Genomic DNA, 20,396 nt, shown 5'->3' on the forward strand with positions numbered 1-20,396 from the left:
GACCCAGACACACTAGGGAGCCGAAAACCACCGTTACCCACCGCCCGGGAATTAGGGAACACGCGGCGCCAAAAATGTCCGTCCCACGGCGCAGGCGCCACGAGCGCGGGCCGTGGATGGGCACTCCGAGAACCGCGCGCCCACGGGCCAATCAGCGCTGGCCTTGCACAAAGCGAGTCCCGCCTCCAGGTCTCCGCCACGAATCCCCTCCCCCCTTCTCTGGCCTCCTCTGCCCGCCCACTCTTGCCCGTGCCCCGCCCCGCGCCGTTCTCAGGTACAGGCTCGCGATTGGCTTATGGGAGGGACGCGAACTCTGGTTGGTCGCGGCGCAGTCACGAGGGCGCCGTCGTCGCCTTTCCAGAGGCGATTACTGGGCAGGCTCAGTCTTTCGCCTCAGTCTCGAGCTCTAGCTGGCAGCCAAGCGTACGAGCTCTGCGATCAGCGGCCGCCATCGACGTTGCTTCGCTTCTTCTGGCCTCATCTGCGCCACTCGCTCGCCACACACTCCGCAGTCCTAAGCCGCTATCATGGTAAAGCTTGCAAAGGTAAGAGGCCTTGCCCGCGCGAGCACGGACGTCAAGGCCTGTTTTCCGAGGAGCGCGCGCGCGGCGCCGCCAGGAGGAGGGCCTGCGCGCCGTCTCGGGCGCCTTCGAGGGCGCCATAGTGCGGGAAGTCTCGCGCGATTAGTGGGAGGTCTCGCGGCTTTTGGCTGTGTGGTAGCGACGTGAAGAGCTTCGGCAGGTGCCGCGGATGGTCGATGCGGCGGGGAAGGACTTTGGGGCTGAGCGCGGGAAGGGGGCGCTGGGCCCCGGACGGATGAGGCCAAACTCCTGCGACGGGCCCGAGCGGAGCCCCGCCTCCTGACGCATGTGCCCCGGCTCGCGGCCCGCCACGTGGGCCGCGCCGCGTGGGTTCTGGCGCCTGCTGAGGGCCGAGGGCCCCGGGCCCTGGGGCGGAGAGGGGCGGCCCACGGGGGTCTCAGCTCCGGGCGGGCGGCAGGAGGGCTCCGGAAGGAGGCCCTGCCGCGTGCGTTCTGCGCCGGGCAGCGCGCACATGGTGGCCTGCGACTTAACCCCACGTGGCCCTGCTGGGGATGAAAGGGGCGGGGTTGATAACCTGGGAAAGGAAAACTTAACGGAATACTAAAGGTCAAGACGTGGATTTTTTTTTTTAAGGCTGCCCTAATTTAAATTCAGACGAGGGTGGTGGGATTAGGTGCCACAACTTACCCCAGAGGCTTTTTTAAGGTGGTTTTCCCCAGGTGAAGGGCCATGGATTGTTAGCTGTTACAGTGGTCCGATTGTAGGCTGTATTGAAAATTTTGTGCCGCGATACAAGGTTCGATTCTGGCTGGGTGTATAGTTTTTTGAATGGGTGTGCTTAAAGGACGCAGCAAGAAGAGAGAGACCGTTTTCTTGAAGTTGCGTTTTTATCCTAAGGTTGGTTTTTGAAGAACTTGACAGGAAATATGTGGGAAGTTGACAATTCACCTGTGGTAACATTGGTATGAAGAGTAGTTTTTACGTTAATTGTACTTAACAGTACGAAGAGCGGGTTCTGAGGGAGATGACTGCAGTTTTACTCTGAAGAATGGCCTGAAATGTGGGAGGTGTAATGTGTGATGCGTCTGTTTTAGGCCGGTAAAAATCAAGGTGACCCCAAGAAAATGGCTCCTCCCCCAAAGGAGGTAGAAGAAGATAGTGAAGATGAGGAAATGTCGGAAGATGAAGAGGATGATAGCAGTGGAGAAGAGGTAATTGTATATAGTTGAACGCAGAGTTGTGTTAAACTACAAAATGGAGAGTTAAAAGCACATGGTATTGGGTGTCTGAAAATACTGGCAAAAAATAGCGTTATATTTATTCATATCTGACCTGTTGTAATGGTCCAGCGTTTCACAACGTTTTTGTTGACCTGTCAAGATACCATAAGAGTAAGTGTTTGAATGAACTTGAGAGGAAAGGTGTGGAGTTTTCATGTGCCCTCTGCAGGGCTTGGTGTGATACAATGCAATAATATATTATTAGTTTTCCACTTGGACACATTAGCCCCACGTACCAGCTGGAGAAACAGCCTGGACAGTTAACTGTCCTGCGAGTGGCAGCTTTGAGCATTATATTTAGGTCTGAGGTTGGCCTTAACAGATTCTTCGAGTCTCTAAGTAGGATTAATTGCTCTCTTACCCTGAATGGGCTTGGTAATACTAAACACTGTTACAATGTGTGGACTGAGGGTTGCCACCTCCCATTGTGTTAGCACTTCATTAGCACTCCCAGCTGCTGTTGGCCAGCTGTAAAGACGGCTAATTGCAGTATTTGCTCATGTTTCTTATTTAGAATTTAAGAAAGATTTTATTTTGACACACAGAGCCTGATAAAACCAATAGTCAACAAAATGTGGTTTTGAGTGTGACTTAAATGTAAATAAATGACAGTTTTTTTATCAAGCTAGTGTGTTCACTCTTTGTATTAATTTTGCAGCGATTGACTGTACAGCTTGACTACTTGATGTTCATTTTCTCTTTGGTCCTAAGAATGAGCGTTCAGTGAACTTTATTCCTCCACCCACTGTGAGAGCCCCAAATAACTTCATAACACGTAACAGGTGGTCCTTTCTATGTGTGAGGCTTTGGATTACATATATCAATTCAATCCTTAAAGCATTGTGTAAAGTTGAGTTATCTTCAGACGGGAAACTATTGAGGCTTAAAATGAAGTTTTAAACCTTTGCCGAAGCCCACGCAGTGGCATCCAGTCTGTCTTCAGAGTCCCTGTTAGGGTGTGCTGCGGGATGAGGACTGTGACTTGAAGCGTACAGAAGGACATGTTACTTGACCCTGTAGTTTAACTCGCTAACGTCTCGTGCATGTGGTCTTCAACTAGAGGCAGTGCTAGAAGTAGCGTTCATTTATGGGACCAAGGCTCTCCTGAGTTTGGAAACAGGCCTATGTTGGTTTTTATTTATTCTTAAGGTGGTTATTCCTCAGAAAAAAGGCAAAAAGGCTACCACAGCTCCAGCAAAGAAGGTGATGGTTTCCCCAACAAAGAAGGTTGCAGTTGCCACACCGGCAAAGAAAGCGGTTGTCACCCCCGGCAAAAAGACAGCTGCTACGCCAGCCAAGAAGACAGTTACACCTGCCAAAGCAGTAGCAACACCTGGCAAAAAGGGAGCCACACCAGGCAAAGCATTGGTAGCAACCCCTGGTAAGAAGGGAGCAGCCGCTCCAGCCAAGGGAGCAAAGAACGGCAAGAATGCCAAGAAGGAAGACAGTGATGAGGAAGATGAAGATGACAGTGAAGAGGAGGATGAGGATGATGAAGAGGAGGATGAGGATGAATTCGAGCCAGCGGTGATGAAAGCAGCTGCTGCCCCTGCCTCAGATGATGAGGACGACGAGGATGAAGATGACGGTGAAGACGACGATGAGGAGGACGAGGAGGACGAGGATGGTAAGGCATTGTATTGGGAGTCCTTGGGCTCCTGTTTGCAAGAAACATGAGGGGCGAGGCGTGGGTGGTAATGCTGTACTCCTGACGACCTGGGGTGGGTGAGACGAGCGTCACCCCAGGGGTTCTCTGGGCTGGTTGTGGCGCACCGGTGGTGCCTGTGTGGTGCCCGTGGACGACTGCCTGCTCCTGGGTAGCATGCTTCAAACAGCTCGTCCTGTGTTTGTCACAGTGTAGATTTTTGCTTCCAAGTGATTTGTTAATTCTTGCCATAGCCTAAGCAGTGGCATGGACAAGATTACATTTATTTTCCTTTGGCTTTTCCTAGGACTAGGAGTAAAACTGGGATAATTCTGAGTTTTTGACTAGGTGACTTCTCTTTCAGACTCTGAAGAAGAAGCTATGGAGACTGCACCAGCCAAAGGAAAGAAAGCTCCAGCAAAAGCTGCTCCTGTGAAGGCAAAGGGCACTGCTGAAGATGAGGATGACGACGATGACGATGAGGAGGAGGAGGAGGAGGAGGAGGAGGATGAAGACGAGGAGGAGGAAGAAGATGACCAGGAGGAGGAGGAGGAAGAGGAGGAAGGTAACCAAGTTAGATTCTGAAGTACATTGGCATGAGTTTTGTTTAAAGGAGATGCTTGAGTATGTGTGGCTACTTGTGGATGACATAGATTGTTTGATATCTTGACCAGAACTTGTCAAAGAAGCACCTGGAAAGCGAAAGAAGGAAATGGCCAAACAAAAAGCAGCTCCTGAAGCCAAGAAACAGAAAGTGGAAGGTAACTTAGAGAATAGGGAGGTGGGAAGTAACACCTAATAGCACGAGTGATGAACAACAAAGGGACTTAATGCTGAAACCTGATGTTATGTTGCAGTGTGCTGATGTGCTGTGTACAGAAATAATTTGACTAATAGTCAAATATACTGGAAAATAGACTAATTTGAGTAAATTTTTTTGTGCAGCCACAGAACCAACTACATCTTTCAATCTCTTTGTTGGAAACCTGAACTTCAGTAAATCTGTTCCTGAATTGAAAACGGGTATCAGTGACCTTTTTGCGAAAAATGATCTTGCAGTTGTTGATGTCAGAATTGGTTTGTCTAGGTAAGTATGGGGGGTCTGTGCCGTAGTTCTGCACGATACTCGTGGGTCTGCTAATGCTTTTTCCTTCCCCTTTTAGAACCATAGCCCATTATCCTTAAATGTGAGTATGTTAAAGTCTTCAAAGATTAGACATCAATGAATTAAATCATTGGCCTATCAAATTGTAAAACCCCCAAATTGAAATTTTTTCCGTAATCTTCCTTAACTTTTGATACAGCACAGTCTAGTTTCTAATAATGAGATTTGATGCTTATCTTAGAAGTATCTATTAGACCTGAGAAGCCATAGTAGTGAATGCTTTTAATCAGACAGGATTTTCCTATATTAGTGCTGAGACAGGTTTTTTTGTCATCTGCTATCAGTTGTTAAGGTGCAGTGTAACTAATGAAGATCTCAGAGGTGAACTTGAATCAGGTCTTGGTACTTAGATCCTGCTCTGTAGCCTCAGCTTAAAAGAGCCTGACTCAATTTTACTAACTGTATAGGTGCTTTTTAATCCTTGTTTGCACCATCATATTGGTGTTGCTGCTTGCCCAGAATATGTGTTACGTGGCTCTTGTTTGGTGGGTTTTTTTTCCCCCCACGTGTAAATTTTTTTTTTTTTTTTTTTTTGTCCTCTTCGCCTTAAAGGAAGTTTGGCTACGTGGATTTTGAATCTGCTGAAGACCTGGAAAAAGCCTTGGAACTCACTGGTTTAAAAGTCTTTGGCAATGAAATTAAACTAGAAAAACCAAAGGGAAAAGACAGTAAGAAAGGTATGTAAAGCTTTAGGTAATGATGATACTTGTTAATGGTTATGTATCTAATCTAATGTAGACAAGCCAGGGTAAGTAGTTAACTGTTTTCCCTTTGGCTTCCTCATAATGTTGTGAGGACTAAATGAATTAGAATGTTAAATGTTTACAACAGTGCCTGGCACTGCTTGTTAGACTTAATCAAAAAATAATTGGTTAGATGCACCTAAATTAATAGGGTCCTTTCCTCACTGGACCTAGAGCAGATCCCTAACTACTCCTTTTGCATCTTTTACCCTTCTCTGTATGCACTTGTCACATTTTAAGTGTGTGTTTATGATCTTTTTATTTTTTAAAGTAAAAAAAAAATTTTTTGGCCATGCCGTGCAGCTTATGGGATGCTATTTCTGTGACCAGGGATCGAAGCATGCCCCCTGCAGTGGGAGCTCTGAGTCCCAACCACTGGACCGCCAGGGAATTCCCTACACTTGTTTTTTTAATGATCTTTTAAATTGAAAAATACTGAACATCTGCTCTCTATATACTACATAATATTTAGCTGTATTTTAAGTATTCAGTGCATAGTTTGTTGTCAGCTGTGACGGCAATTTGTTCTGCCACTGTTATATTTCCACAATAGCAGAGTGCCTCCTACAGTGTAGAATCTCTTTTTTTACTTTTAACCTTTTTATTTTTATTTTTTTGGCTGTGCTGTGTGGCACGCAGGATCTTAGTTCCCTGACCAGGGATCCAACCCGTGCCCCCTACGTTGGGAGTGCAGAGTCTTAACCACTGGACGGCCAGGGAAGTCCCTCAAAATTATTTCTTAAACAGAACTTTTACATGGGTCAGTCTTTGGTGATCTTTGGGGGAAGAATGGTCTTTTAAGCCATCCAGTTCATTTTTGTGTTTTTGTTTTTTAATCTAGAGCGAGATGCGAGAACACTTTTGGCTAAAAATCTTCCTTATAAAGTTACTCAGGAAGAATTAAAAGAAGTGTTTGAAGATGCTGTGGAGATCAGATTAGTCAGCAAGGATGGAAAGAGTAAAGGGTATGTTTCGTGTCTACTGCAGTGTTTCGTTAAAATTAATGAACTTTACTAATTTATAAAAGAAATGTTGATTTAATTTTCCTGTGTTTGTGATTTTGGGCAAATTAATTATTCTGTAACCTGTGTCAGTCACCCATCTGTACAGTGGGGATAATGTACTTTAAGTGATAAAATAGAGTGATTTTATTATAAGATGAGCTAATGTATAAAGTACTATATATGTGCCTAGCTTACAGTAAATGTTTTGGAAATAATTGTAGTTATTGTAGTGAGGTGGACTTAATGTGAACAGATTTTCTAGAAGTGTTTGGCAAACTTTCTGTAGTGGGAGGAAAGTTTAAATTGAAAAGTGGAAGATGGCAGAAACCTTGAACATTTCAATTACTTTAGAACAAAGGACATTTTTATTGTACTTATCTGAAATACGGGCATATTGCTGAGATTAAAAACATTTGTGTTAGAGAATTAATATGGTTTTAAAAATCAAGTGAGTTCTTAAATGTTTTTTCCTTTTGTAGGATTGCTTATATTGAATTTAAGACAGAAGCTGATGCAGAGAAAACCTTGGAAGAAAAGCAGGGAACAGAGATAGATGGGCGATCCATTTCCCTGTACTATACTGGAGAGAAAGGTCAAGGTCAAGACCATAGAGGTGGAAAGAATAGCACTTGGACTGGTAAGAATTTATAGGCTTCCTACAGGGTTCTGGAATTGATGGAGGGGAAAGAAATCCTTTGCATCTTTGTACTTTATAAAGTTGACTGATAAATTGGATGTAGATGTAGATCAGCAAGTTAATACCTGTATTTGTAATTGAGTGTCTTGAATGAGAGCTATATGAAATCTTTGTACTAGAACACAGATAAATCTAGCTTCCTTTGCATGTTTTATACTGTAAAGGACTTAGATCGTGTGCATTTAAAAATTAGAATATGCTAGGAAGACACAGGGCTGTAGTCAACTTAGCTTACATCTGAACAGTAGGAGTGGAAGGAAGCAGCATGTAACAGTACATAGTAGTACTTGATATGTTGAGTACCAGGTAGGGTTCCACTTGTATCAACATTGGTGTGTTAACTCTCCCAAGCACAGATTCTTTAAGAACAATGTATAGCTGTGACTGAAGTTGGGAACTACTGCTTCAGTCTTAATTTGCCATCTCTTTATTTGTAGGTGAATCAAAAACCCTGGTTTTAAGCAACCTCTCCTATAGTGCAACGGAAGAAACTCTTCAGGAAGTATTTGAGAAGGCGACGTTTATCAAAGTGGCCCAGAACCAAAGTGGCAAATCTAAAGGGTAAAATAATTAGTATCTTTATGTTGTCACTTAAGGGTTTTAAGAGTATCTTGTGGAGGTAAAACCATGTACTCCTGGCCATTAGTAGAAGCTGCACAGTTTAAGTGTTTGAAGAAAAAGGCTTGGTGGCATCAGAGGAGCAGTGTGCTTGGTAACTTACACGAAATGTTGACTCTTTATCCTCAGGTATGCATTTATAGAATTTGCGTCATTTGAAGATGCTAAAGAAGCTTTAAATTCATGTAATAAAAGGGAAATTGAGGGCAGAGCCATCAGGCTGGAGTTGCAAGGACCCAGGGGACAACCTAATGCAAGAAGCCGTAAGTTACTTCATTAACAGGATGTTGTGGTTGCATCCTCAGATCTAGAACATTTGTTTCTGTTGCTGCTGAGTAAATGATACTGGATATGATGACTGATTATCTGAGAAATAACTGATGAAATCTCAAGAGAAGTCCTCTAGATAGTCAAGTTCTGATCCAGCTAAGTCAGCACTGAGCAGCACATTTGCCAGGGCTTTACTGTCCTGTATGGTGTTTGTAGCCACCTGGTTTAGAACTGCTTTCACTTGCTTGGGTCGCTGCTTCTCCCGTTTTCCATAGAAGATTCTCAACTGCTCTGATGATCAGTGTAAACTTGACATGGCATTTGGTCTAAGCCCTTTGCTTTAAACATTAGTTGACCAAGTTGCTTTTACCCAGACACTCAAGGTGAAAGGCTACCTTTTGCTAAGATGAGCATTCTTAGCCAGTAGTCAGATATTAGACTGCAACATGCAAGTCCAGCATGTTGTCATAAATTGTGACTTTAATAAAAAGTACAATTTTTATTTTTTCTTTCCCAGAGCCATCCAAAACTCTGTTCGTCAAAGGTCTGTCTGAGGATACTACAGAAGAGACATTAAAGGAGTCGTTTGACGGCTCTATTCGTGCAAGGATAGTCACTGACCGGGAGACTGGATCCTCTAAGGGGTAAGTAAGATGCAGGGAACGTGTGGTGTCCACCAGGTGGAGAGCTCCCACCTAAGACGTCTTCTCATTGAGCTCCTTTCTGTCGATCGGTGACAGTTTAGGATTCGCACGAGAAGAAGAGACAATTCACAGAGCTAGCATTCTTGCCTTCTGTCTTCACAGAGGTATATTCAGCTGTTTTGTGGGACATTCTGTTTCAGCTTTCCATAGGGAACTGCCCTCACCTGGGTCTTTTCCCAGCTGAGCATCACCATCCAACATGTGGGAGTAACTTGGCATTTGTTCCACATGTTGGCTTTATAATGGGCAATTTCGTTTGGTGTTTTTAGGTTTGGTTTTGTAGACTTCAACAGCGAGGAAGAGGCCAAAGCTGCCAAGGAGGCCATGGAAGATGGTGAAATCGATGGAAACAAAGTTACTTTGGACTGGGCCAAGCCTAAGGGTGAAGGTGGCTTCGGTGGCCGAGGAGGAGGCAGAGGTGGCTTCGGTGGCCGAGGAGGAGGCAGAGGTGGCGGCCGAGGTGGATTTGGAGGCCGAGGCCGAGGAGGCTTTGGAGGTAAGGGGCGCGGTGGCCACCCAGCTGTGTGCGCCAGGTAGCCGCGGCAGTGCACTCCCGGACCTGAGCCTGCAGGCCCCGGTTCCTGCACCAGTCCCCACTCGTCCTGCTGGGGAGGGGATGGCTGGCAGCTTTGCAGCCACTCTTCAGTGACGGCTTGCCTTCCTGCAGGGCGAGGAGGCTTCCGAGGCGGCAGAGGAGGAGGAGGAGACCACAAGCCACAAGGAAAGAAGACGAAGTTTGAATAGTTTCTTCTATCCCTGTCTTCCCCTCTTCCATTTGAAAGAAAGGACTCTGAGGTTTTTACTCTGTTACCTGCTCAATGACGGAGCCTTGAGGACATTCCAAGACAGTATACAGCCCTGTGGTCTACTTGGAAACCCGTATAGATAACATTTCAAGGGAGATAACCCTGTTGGTGTTGACTGGATATTCGTATAAACTTTTTAAAGAGATGCGTGATAGAGCTAACCCTTATCTGTAAGTTTTGAATTTATATTGTTTCCTCCCATGTACAAAACCATTTTTTTCCTACGGAGTTTTTTGGTTTTGTTTTGTTTTTTTTGCGTTGGTGGGTTATAAAGGAAAGCAGAATGTTTTATCATGATTTTTGCTTTAGCAACTTTGGGACAAATTAAAAGTCCTAAACTCTGGTGCCAGACTTGTACTTCCTGTCCTAGAGTGTTTCTCCTGGAATATCACTGAGAGTGGAGCATGGCAAATCAGTTCTGCCACTCCAGATCTCCACCCCCTGTGAAAATGCTTATGCTTTGGTTTCAGGTATCCCAGCCATAAGTTTTTGCAGCCCTGTGTATGTCATGTGAAAGGCTCATTGGAAGTCCACTGTGGCCTTACCCCACTTAGAAACAGGCCTGAGGGGTCAGGTGTCCTGAAAAAGTGCTTTGGAAAGAGGGCCAGGAGCACTTTGGTCCGGGCTTTTTAAGATATGCATGCGAGAGCAGTGACTGATGAGTATAATTCCTGCTGGATGAATGGGCCAAAATGGAGGCTTTGGGACTGTGAGGCCGGAGAGGAAACTACCAGTCTAGTCGATGGACCAAATATCTTTTGTAATTCCCCCAGCACCCTCAGGTTAAACCAACAAGAAAGGCCTTTGGTGGACATTCTGGCTTGTTAAGCATTCCCTTGCCCACCCCCCACTTCCAGTAAAAGGTCACATGAGAGGCCTAGGTCAAGCGATTAACATATATTTAGTTGGAAAATGGTGCGCAAGATAGTACAGAATGAAAGTGCCAACTCAAAAATACGGTACTGGTAGACTAGAGGGCAAAGTAAAGGATTTGAATTAGCTTAGTTTTGTCCTGGTTATGAGATGCTGGCAGGATGAGGGAATCTAAACCTTGTGCATATCATGCACCACTCACCAAGTCAAGTCCATTGTAAGTACTAAAGGCGCAGACCAGGACAAATAACCTGGTTAGAAAGGGTGGAAGATTGGAAGTTTGGGTGCTGCTGGGAAGAAAAATCAAGCCAGCAGAGGGACATCCTCTGGTCAGGCAAACCTAAAAACTAAAGTGAACCATTGGAGAGCCTACTGTATAGCTCAGGGAACTCTACTCAGTGCTCTGTGGTGACCTAAATGGGAAGGAAATCCAAAAAAAGGGGGGTGTATGTATACGTATAGCTGATTCACTTTGCTGTACAGTAGAAACTAACAACATTGTAAAGCAACTATACTCTGATAAAAATTAAAAGCAAACTAATGAACCCTTGGTAGCCTATATTTTTCTAGAATTAAAACTTTAATTAGTTGGAGCCCATTAGGGCTACTCATGAGTTAAAGTATATTATGTCTTAAAGCAACGCTGAGTAGAGTTTTAGCCGAGCATGTGAAAAGTTACGTCATTAATAGCAGCTCAGTCTGTCCCAAACGGGAATTTGAGGAAGGGGCCTGTGAGATTGGTCTTGGGGTCTGCAGGGCCTTCTCCATTCCTCTGCAGCTGTTTTCCGGGTTTAAACCTGAAAGCATAGGACACTCCTTGGCCATCTAGGAACATGAATTAGCATTTGCCAGCTTGGCAGAGCCAGTGCTTATTCAGTACTTGTATTAACTAAGACCCTGTGGTGATGGGGTGTTGGTGGGTTCCCTTTGGCAGGGGGTACTGAACCTGACCCTGCTAGCGGCCCAGTTGCAGGAGTTCTTGGCTCCTAGGGTAGGGCCTGCATTGAGATAGAAGTCTGAACCCACCTTGCTAACCCACTGGCAGTTAATGGTGCTGAGAGTGTGCCAGGCTTTTATCTCAGCCTCTCTCTAACCGGCTGTGGGGCAAGACAAGAGCAGAAAAATAGGATTCATCCTGTTTTTCTTTCAAGTGAAGGAAACAGTCCAGCCCTGTGTGTTACTAGTTACTCCAGCCAGGGGTATTATGCTGACTTGCAGTGGAAGGATGATGAGGATGGAGGGTGGTTACCCTTTGGGATGGCAGGGGAGCTCTAGGACTTGCACGTAGGGAGTCCTGCAGACTTCTGAATCCTAGGCCTCCCTGCTCCCTCTGGTTCCTGGTTTGGATTGGGTGAGGGTTTTGCAGCCATTTTAGAAAAGCGGCTCCCTACGGCAAATGGTTGTCGCCACTTCCACCATCCTTCCAGCAGGTGGCAGCACATCCACAAGGATGTGGACACCTGGCAGAGGCGGCGAGAAGGAAGCCGAAGATTGTCTCAGGCCAATGGGTCTTCAACTCCAAACTCAATTTATGTAGTGGTAGAGTCTGGGAATCTGCAGGAAGTGCACTCAGCACACACACATGGTGTGGAATCCCCGCCAAAAAAGTGGATTCCAGTTGGGTACAAGAACTACAGTTTGTTGAATGCTTGTCCCATTTACCCATACTTGGCCCACTAATTACTTCATTGTAACTCAATCTTTGTCTGCCCTCAGCCTTAAAAAGTGCCAAAGCTTTTCTCATCCCAAGAGAGCTTGTCTCCTGAGCCTGCCTCCCTGCCTAGCCGTTCCCTCTAGCCTTTATTGCCAGACTTCGAGAAGGACCACACTCCTGCCTCCCACTTTGCCTCCAGTAGTGTGGCTTCTGTCCCCACGTCAGCACTGAGTTCGTTAAGGGCGCCAGTGACCAAAGGCTGCAAATCCAGTGGTTGGTCTTGCCCTAGTTGATGGCTTCCCTGCAGCACCTGACATTGCTCCTGCCCACCTGCAACGTCCTTTTCTCCCACGGTTAGGAAGGGGGTGCAGGCTCTGTGACAGGCCGGGATGGAGAGGGACGAGAACAAATAAACCTGGGAGTGGAGCCTCTCAACAGGATTTTCTCCAATTAACACACATGAGCCAGTGGCCGTTGCTCCACATCAGGTAACGCCGTCACTGGAGGAGAAAGACTCTACTGCTGGTCCTTCTACATGGAAATGTGAAAAGAACACTCGTGTTCCTGCCAGCCTCTGAGAGGAGGGACTTGGTTGTATTTACTGTTCTGTCCCATGGGCCTAGGACAGTCCCTGACACATAGTAGGTATTCAGTAGGTAATGAAGAAGTCCTGGAGAAACTTCCCCCAGCTGCAGGAAACCTATGGCAGCAGCAGGAGGGACTCTAAGGCCAGGAGTTCTTAACGTACATTTTTCAACTTCTTAACATTTTTGTGTTGGGAGTTCTTTTGGGAGTCTGGTAAAGCTTTTGAAACCTTTCCAGAAAAATGTTTTCAAATACTTTTTTTAAAAGCAGTATAAGGGAAATCAAGTATATTGAAAAAAGTTTTTTTTTTTTTTTGCGGTACTCGGGCCTCTCACTGCCGTGGCCTCTCCTGCTGCGGAGCACAGGCACCGGTCGCGCAGGCTAAGCAGCTGTGGCTCACGGGCCCAGCCACTCCGCGGCATGTGGTATCCTCCCGGACCGGGGAACGAACACGCATCCCCTGCATCAGCAGGCGGACTCAACCTGTGCGCCACCAGGGAAACCCTGAAAAAACTTTTAAAAATATTAAAGTACATCATTTGTGATAGAATTGTGTATGTGTTCACTAATACATCAGGTAAGATGTATTTACATTTTTTTAATTTGTAGTTGCTTTACAATTGTCCAGTGAAGTGAATCAGCTATATGTATACATATATCCCCTCCCTCTTGGACCTCCCCCTCCACAAGATTATTTACATTTAAAATACAGTTAGGGAGTTTGGTTCTGGTAATGATGGAGTGGCTTATAACAGACTAACCCTCCTGTTGATAATTATAAACTCAACAAAATACAAGAATCAACTTCTGAAGGTGTTGAAGACCAAACAATACCAGATGATAGAAACTGGATCAGAAACCATCCTTGAAAGAAGGTAAGGACATGGGAGGAGATACATGTTTAACCATCTTTCCCCTCGGGTACCCCACCCTGCACCCCGATTAGCATGAACCTTTGGGCATAGAGTAAGCAGAAAGGGAGTCTTACTAAACTGAGAAGTCGGGTTGGAGTTTGAGTCTGGAAACTTTCCTGAAGATGAGGGAGACAGAGGAGAAAGCCATAAAATATGCATACAAGTTGCCTTCAGATTCTTGGCTGAGTCCTAAATTGATGAGCAGGGCAAGAGTCCCATGAGCACAGGGGTAAACAATGGAAAGGTGAAATAGCTGGCTACAGGTTCCAGCAAATACCTGGTGCTGGAGAGAAGTTTGAAGTTCAAGTTCTGCCCAGTTAGAGGTGTTTGATAAACACTTAAGCTTTTCTTTGAAACTCGGAAGAATCATACTTCAGAAGTAACAGCACGTTCCAGGCCCATGGTTTAAGCCCTAGGAGTAAGGGCAAAATGCAAAACTAAGATAGACTCACCCTAACAAAACCTAAAGCCTAAAACTAAGCCCCCACATAATCAATGGGGGAATCTGTTGGGAATTTTATTGCCTACTAGAACAAAATCCAACAGTGTTCAGGGGAAAGTAACAATCCAGACTCGGCAATATGTCATACATAATGTCCAGTAAGAAAAAGGTAACTAACTATATGTGCGATGAAGTATGAAAATGTCCACAATCAAGAAAAAAGCAAACAACTCATGTTGAAATTTGTAAGCAAGGACTTTAATCGTAAATATGAATTTACAGGAAAAGATAAATGAAGAAATGGGGAATTTCTGGAGAGAGATGGAGACTCAGAACCAAATGGAAATCCTAGAACTGAAAACAATATATTAAAAAATTCACTAGAAAGGCTTAGCAGCAGGAGAAAGTATCAGTAAACTAGAAGATAGACCAATAGTAATATAGAGGTCAAAACATGCTACCCCAAAATATGATATCATAGCATATTAAATGTTTCAAGCTGAAGGAATTTGAGAAACAGCAGGTGCAGGAAGGACTTACAGAGCTTCCCCTGAAGCAAGTCATAGAACCCTCATATGAGAGGTGCCCTCTGTCTACCCGAGGAAAGGATCACCCTTATCTCTGAAGACAGAGGGACACCAAGAGGGAATTTGAAGGAACAGGCCTTGCTGTTTCCCCCCGTTTACTACACTCAGTTCATACCTTTTTTGGGGGGTTCTATCATATTTTTCCACAACTCTCCACCCTTCATCAAATCTAACAAAAATACTAAGGTTTAACCACTTCTTCAGGTCGTCATTTCCTTATGAAGGCTCCCACGTCATGTAAGACTTATATTAAATAAATTTGTGTGCTTCTCTCTTTTTATTCTGTCTTTTGTTACAGGGCTCCAGCCAAGAACTTAGAAGGGTAGAGGGAAAAGATATTTTTCCTCCCCTACGTGATCCAAGCTGAAGCTCAAAGAGAAAAGGTTGGGAGAAAAATGAACAGAACCTCAATGACAATACCAAACTGTCCACCATGTGTAGTTGAGTCCAAGAAGGAGAGGAAAGAATGAGTGGGCAGAAATAAATCTCTTAGAAAAGTAATGGCTTAAAAATATCTAAATTGAAAAACAACCTACAGACCAAAGAAGAAAGTCATACACACCCCAGCACATCATAACTGAATTGCTGAACAACAAAGATAAAGTCAGACAAGAAAGACCCATTATGTGCAAAGGAACATCTGTAAGAATGATGGCTAAGTCTCATCAGGAAAATTATAAGACAATGGATGATATCTTTAAAGTGCTAAAGGAAAAATATCAATCTAGAATTCTAAATCTACAAGGTGTTCTTCAAAAATAAAGGAGAAATAAGTCATTTTCAAACGAAGCTGAGAGAACTCATCACCAGTAAGTACACTTGCATTTCAAAAAATGCTAAAGAAAGGATTTCATGCCAAAGGGGAATGATATCAGATGGTAAACTGCATCTTCCAGAAGAAATAAAGAGCACTGGAAATGGTAAATAATTTACCCTTTGAAAGACTACTGTCTAAGGCAAAAAACATAACACGTATATTCTGGGGTTTATAATATATGTAAAAGTAAAGTACATGACAAAAGTAGCACAAACTAAGGGAAGTAGGTCAATGAAGTTAAATGATTTTAAGATTCTGGTATTACACTTAAGCTAGTATAATGTTAATTTAAGGTAAGCAGTGATAAGTTAAAGCTGAGTATTGTAATCCCTAGAGCAAACATTAAATAAAATAATACAAGGCAATAGAGAATATGGAATATTAATTCCAAAGACGTGAAATGTTAAAAAATAACCCCAAATAAGGCAGAAGAACAAGGATTAGGTGGGAGACTAGAAAACAAATAGTGGAATGATAGTTTATTTAAACTCAATCATACCAATAATTACAGTAAGTGAAGATGGACTAAACGAAAGGTAGAGATTGTCAAACTGGATGAAAAACACAAGAACTAACTATAAGCTATTTACAAGAGGTGCCCATTAAATACAAAGAAAAATGTTGACATAAAAAGATGGAAAGGAATATACCATGAAAACACCAGGTGTAAGAAATCTGTTGTGGCTATATCAATGTCAGACAAAGTAGATTTCAAAATGTGGAGTATAACCAAAGATAAAGAGCATTGTTTCATAATGAAAGAAAGGTCAATTTATCAGAAATGTATAGCGATCCTAAATGTATATTAATAACAGTCTTACAATATGTGAAGCAAAACTGGACAGAGCTAAAATGAAAAATAGACAAATTTGCAAATCACAGTTGCAGATTTTAACACTTCTCACTTAGTAATAAAGTAAGTAGACAAATATCAGTAGAGATGTAGAAGAATTGAACACTATTTAGCCAATTAGACCTAACAACGTGAGGATACACATTCTTTTCAAGTGCACATTGAACATTCACCAAAATATTCTAGGCCACCAAACAAAGCTCAAGAAATTTCAGACTGAAAAACATATGTAGCATATTCTCTGACATAATAGAAATAAATTAGAAATCAATAACAGCAAGACATCTAGAAAATCCCTAAATATTTGGACATTAAGTGCACTTCTGAAAAACACTAAACACTTCTGAATGGGTCAAAGTAGAAATCAAAAGAAAAATTAGATATTACAAAGTGAATGATAATGAAAACACATTTGGGATGCAAATAAAGCAGTGTTTAGATGGAAATTTATAACTTTAAATGCTTTAGAAAAGAAAGGAAAAAGATTTTAAATTAGTGATCTAAATTTCCACCTTAAGGTAAAAAAGGAAGAGAAAATTAAGCTCAAAATAAGCAGAAAAAGGGAATAATAAAAATAAGAATGAAGGGCTTCCCTGGTGGCGCAGTGGTTGAGAGTCCGCCTGCCGATGCAGGGGACGCGGGTTCGTGCCCCGGTCTGGGAGGAACCCACATGTCGCGGAGCGGCTGGGCCCGTGAGCCATGGTCGCTGAGCCTGCGCTTCTGGAGCCTGTGCTCCACAACGGGAGAAGCCACAGCAGTGAGAGGCCCGTGTACCGCAACAACAACAACAACAACAACAAAAAAAAAGAATGAAAATGATATAGGAAAATCAAGGCAAAAGTTGGTTCACTGGAAGGATGAAAAGGATTAGTGTAATTGATAGCAAGACTGATAAGAAAAAAGAAATGAAAAAACAAATAACCAATAAATTTAACAACTTAGACAAAATGAGCAAATTCTTTGAAAACTCAACTTTCCAAGACTGATACAAAAAGAAATGGAACATCTGAATAGCTAATCCCTACATCTACTGAAGACATTGAACTCATCATTCAAAACCTCCCACAAAGAAAATCCCAGGCCCACATGGCTTTGTGAGTAAATTCTATCAAATGTTTAAAGAAGAAACAACACCAATCCTAACTTATTTCAGAAAATATAGGAAGGAATAATTTCCAATCTGTTTTATGAGCGCTGATACCAAAGTATGAGAAGGACATTACAAGAAAAATACCCCAATATCCTTCATGAACGTAAACATAAAATCCTTTTAATATCAACAAGTTAAATGTAGAATTATATTAAAATGATAATACATCATGACCAAATGGGGTGTATCCTTAATTCAAAGTTGATTAAGATTTGAAAATCAATGTAATTCACCACATTATAGGATAAATGAGAAAATACAATTGTCCAAATAAAAGTAAAAAGAAATTTGTCAACATTCAATAATCAACATTCCTAATAAACAAAGCTTGACAAACTTTAACAAACTGATGAACATCTATGAAAAACCTACCACTAACATCATGTTACATAGTGAAATGTCGAATATTTTTTCCCTAAGATAACGAACAAGGCAAGGATGTCTGCTCTCATTATTTCTACTTAATATTGTATTGGAAGTCCAGTACAATTAGGCAAGGAAAAGAAATAAAAAGGCATAAAGATTGGGAAGCAAGAGGGAATTCACTGGCGGTCCAGTGGTTAGGACTTGGTGCTTTCACTGCCAGGACCTGTGTTCAATCCCTGGTGGGGGAACTAAGATCCCACAAGCCGCCCGTGGCGTGGCCGAAAAAAAAAAAAGAAAAATATTGGGGAACAAGAACTAAAGTTCTTTATTCACACATGATATGATTGTCTATGTAGCAAAATAACAAGGAATTTTCCAAAATACTATCACTAAAAAGCAAAATTTTTATAAAGTTTACAAGGATTTATATAACTAGGATCAACATATAAAAAACCAGTTGTATTTATGTACAAAGCATTAAGCAATTGGAAAATTTAAAAAAATTTAACTACAATTTATAATTGCATTAATAAAAACAAAATATTTAAGTAAATTTAATGAAAGATGAGCAGGACATTGTGAAAAGAAATAAATAACTGGAGAGATACACCATGTTTGTGGATTGGAAGACTCAATATTGTTAAGATGTCAATCTTCTCCACATTTATAGATTCAACCCAATCATCATAATCTCAGCAAACTTTTTTACAGAGATTGACAGCATAATTTTTTTTTTTTTTTGGCCATGCTGCAAGGCATATGGGATCTTAGTTCCCTGACCAGGGATTGAGCCTGTGCCCCCTGCAGTGGAATTTCGGAGTCTTAACCACTGGACCTCCAGGAAAGTCCCAACAGGATCATTTTAAAACTTACGTGGAAATGCAAGGGACGAGAATAGCCAAACAGTCTTGAAAAATAAAAGAAAGCCAGAGGACTTATACTAAATAATTTCAAAATTTATTATAAAGCTACAGTAATCAAGGCACTGTGTTACTATTTTAAGGATAAATATATAGAAAATGAGACAGACTAGAAAGTCCAGAAATAATTCCTCATATACACAGTCAGTTGATTTTTGATAAAGGTACTAAGACATTTAATGGAGAGAAGATAGACTTTTTAACAAGTGGGGTTTAAAAAAACTAGGTATTCATATTTTTAAAAATAAACCTTGACTTTTACTTCACCCTATATGCGAAAATAATTCACGATGGATCACAGGCCTAAATACAAGACCTAAAACTATAAAGCTTCTAGAAGAAAATAAAGGAGAATGTCTTTATGACTTAAGGGTAAGGAAAGATTTCTTAGGACACAAATGGTATTTACGATAAATGGGGAAAAAATGATAAATTGGACTTGATCAAAATTAAAATGTCTGCTCATCAGAAGACACTGTTAAGAAAATGAAAAGACAAGCCATAGATTAGGAGAAAATATCCACAATATATATATTTCTGATAATATTCACAATACATATGTATTTCTGATACATATGTATTTCACAATACATATGTATTTTCAAAATAATAAAGGATTAAAGATCCATAACAAAAAGACAACCCAATAAAGAGACTAAAGTCTTGAACAGACACTGTAAAAAAGAAGATATCTGGTTAGGAAAAAAGCACATAAAAATGTGCTCAACATGATTCGTCATCAGAGAAATACAAATTAAAACCGCAATGAGATACTACTACATACCCACCACCGTGGCTAAAGTTAAAACTACTGACAATGCCAAATGTGGTCAAGGATATAGAGCTAGAACTCATATATTGCTGGTAGAATGTAAATGGTATAGGCACACCTTGTTTCCTTTTTGTTTTTTTGGGCCATGCCACCTGGCTTGCGGGATCTCAGTTTCACAACCAGGGATTGAACTCGGGCCACGGCAGTGAAAGCCCAGAATCCTAACCACTAGGCCACCAGGGAACTCCCTAGGCACACCTTATTTTACTGTGCTTTGACTTGTGCTTTGCAGATATTGCATCTTTTATAAATCGAAGTTTTGTGGCAACCTGTGTCAAGCCAGTCTATTCACATCATTTTTCCAACAGCATTTGCTTACTTCGTGTCTCTGTGTCATATTCTTGAAATATTTCAAACTTTTCAAAGGTAATTCTAGCAATATTTCAAACTTTCTCATGATTATTATTTTTGTGGTGGTGATCTGTGATCAGTGATCTTTGCCTTTTTTATTTTTTTGGCCACACCGTGCGGCATGCGGGATCTTAGTTCCCCAACCAGAGATGGAACCCGACCCCCCTGCACCGGAAGCGAGGAGTCCTAACCACTGCACTACCAGGGAATTTCCTGTGATCAGTGATCTTTGATGTTACTACTGTAATTGTTTTGAGGCACAACGTACCACACTCACATAGGACTGCAAACTTAATCAAAAAACGTGTGTGTTCTGGCTGCTCCCCCTACCGGCTGTTCCTCCATCTCTCTCCCTCTCCTTGGGCCTCCCTACTCCCTGAGACACAATATTGAAATTAGGCCAATTAATAACCCTACAATGACATCTAAGTGTTCAAGTGAAAGGAAGAGTCACATGTCCCTTAATTTAAATCAAAAGCTAGAAATGACTAAGTTCAGCGAGAAAGGCACATCGAAAGCTGAGACAGGCTGAAAGGTAGGCCTCTGGCACCACTTAAACAAGTTGTGAATGTAGAGGA

At 42.4% G+C, this 20,396-nt stretch overlaps 1 protein-coding gene across 3 annotated transcripts; it reads left to right on the forward strand.

Annotated features, from left to right (window-relative positions):
* Positions 1-377: 377 nt before the first annotated feature.
* Positions 378-9,818, forward strand: NCL (nucleolin). Of its 3 annotated transcripts, none has more exons than XM_082630091.1 (14): positions 378-545; positions 1,637-1,753; positions 2,972-3,449; positions 3,832-4,032; positions 4,142-4,228; positions 4,413-4,554; positions 5,185-5,309; positions 6,217-6,340; positions 6,859-7,016; positions 7,514-7,637; positions 7,824-7,957; positions 8,482-8,608; positions 8,938-9,164; positions 9,336-9,818. In XM_082630091.1, exons 1-14 carry the CDS (start codon positions 528-530, stop codon positions 9,410-9,412), a joined length of 2,139 nt encoding a protein of 712 aa, XP_082486217.1. In that variant the 5' UTR covers positions 378-527; the 3' UTR covers positions 9,413-9,818. The 3 variants fall into 3 exon arrangements, with proteins under 3 accessions (XP_082486217.1, XP_082486219.1, XP_082486218.1); XM_082630093.1 differs by having other exon boundaries at positions 379-545; positions 2,987-3,449; XM_082630092.1 differs by lacking the exon at positions 378-545 and adding an exon at positions 736-762.
* The last annotated feature ends 10,578 nt before the right edge of the window (positions 9,819-20,396 follow it).

This window comes from Mesoplodon mirus, assembly GCF_964341445.2.
Source record: "Mesoplodon mirus genome assembly, chromosome: 8".
In the NCBI taxonomy this organism is placed as follows: Eukaryota; Metazoa; Chordata; class Mammalia; order Artiodactyla; family Ziphiidae; genus Mesoplodon; species Mesoplodon mirus.

Bases quoted from the DNA above. Each gene is read 5' to 3' on its own strand.
- NCL (XM_082630091.1), top strand. The intron at 4,555-5,184 runs GTAAGTATGGGG...TTCGCCTTAAAG, and splicing joins GTCAGAATTGGTTTGTCTAG to GAAGTTTGGCTACGTGGATT. The intron at 9,165-9,335 runs GTAAGGGGCGCG...GCCTTCCTGCAG, and splicing joins AGGCCGAGGAGGCTTTGGAG to GGCGAGGAGGCTTCCGAGGC.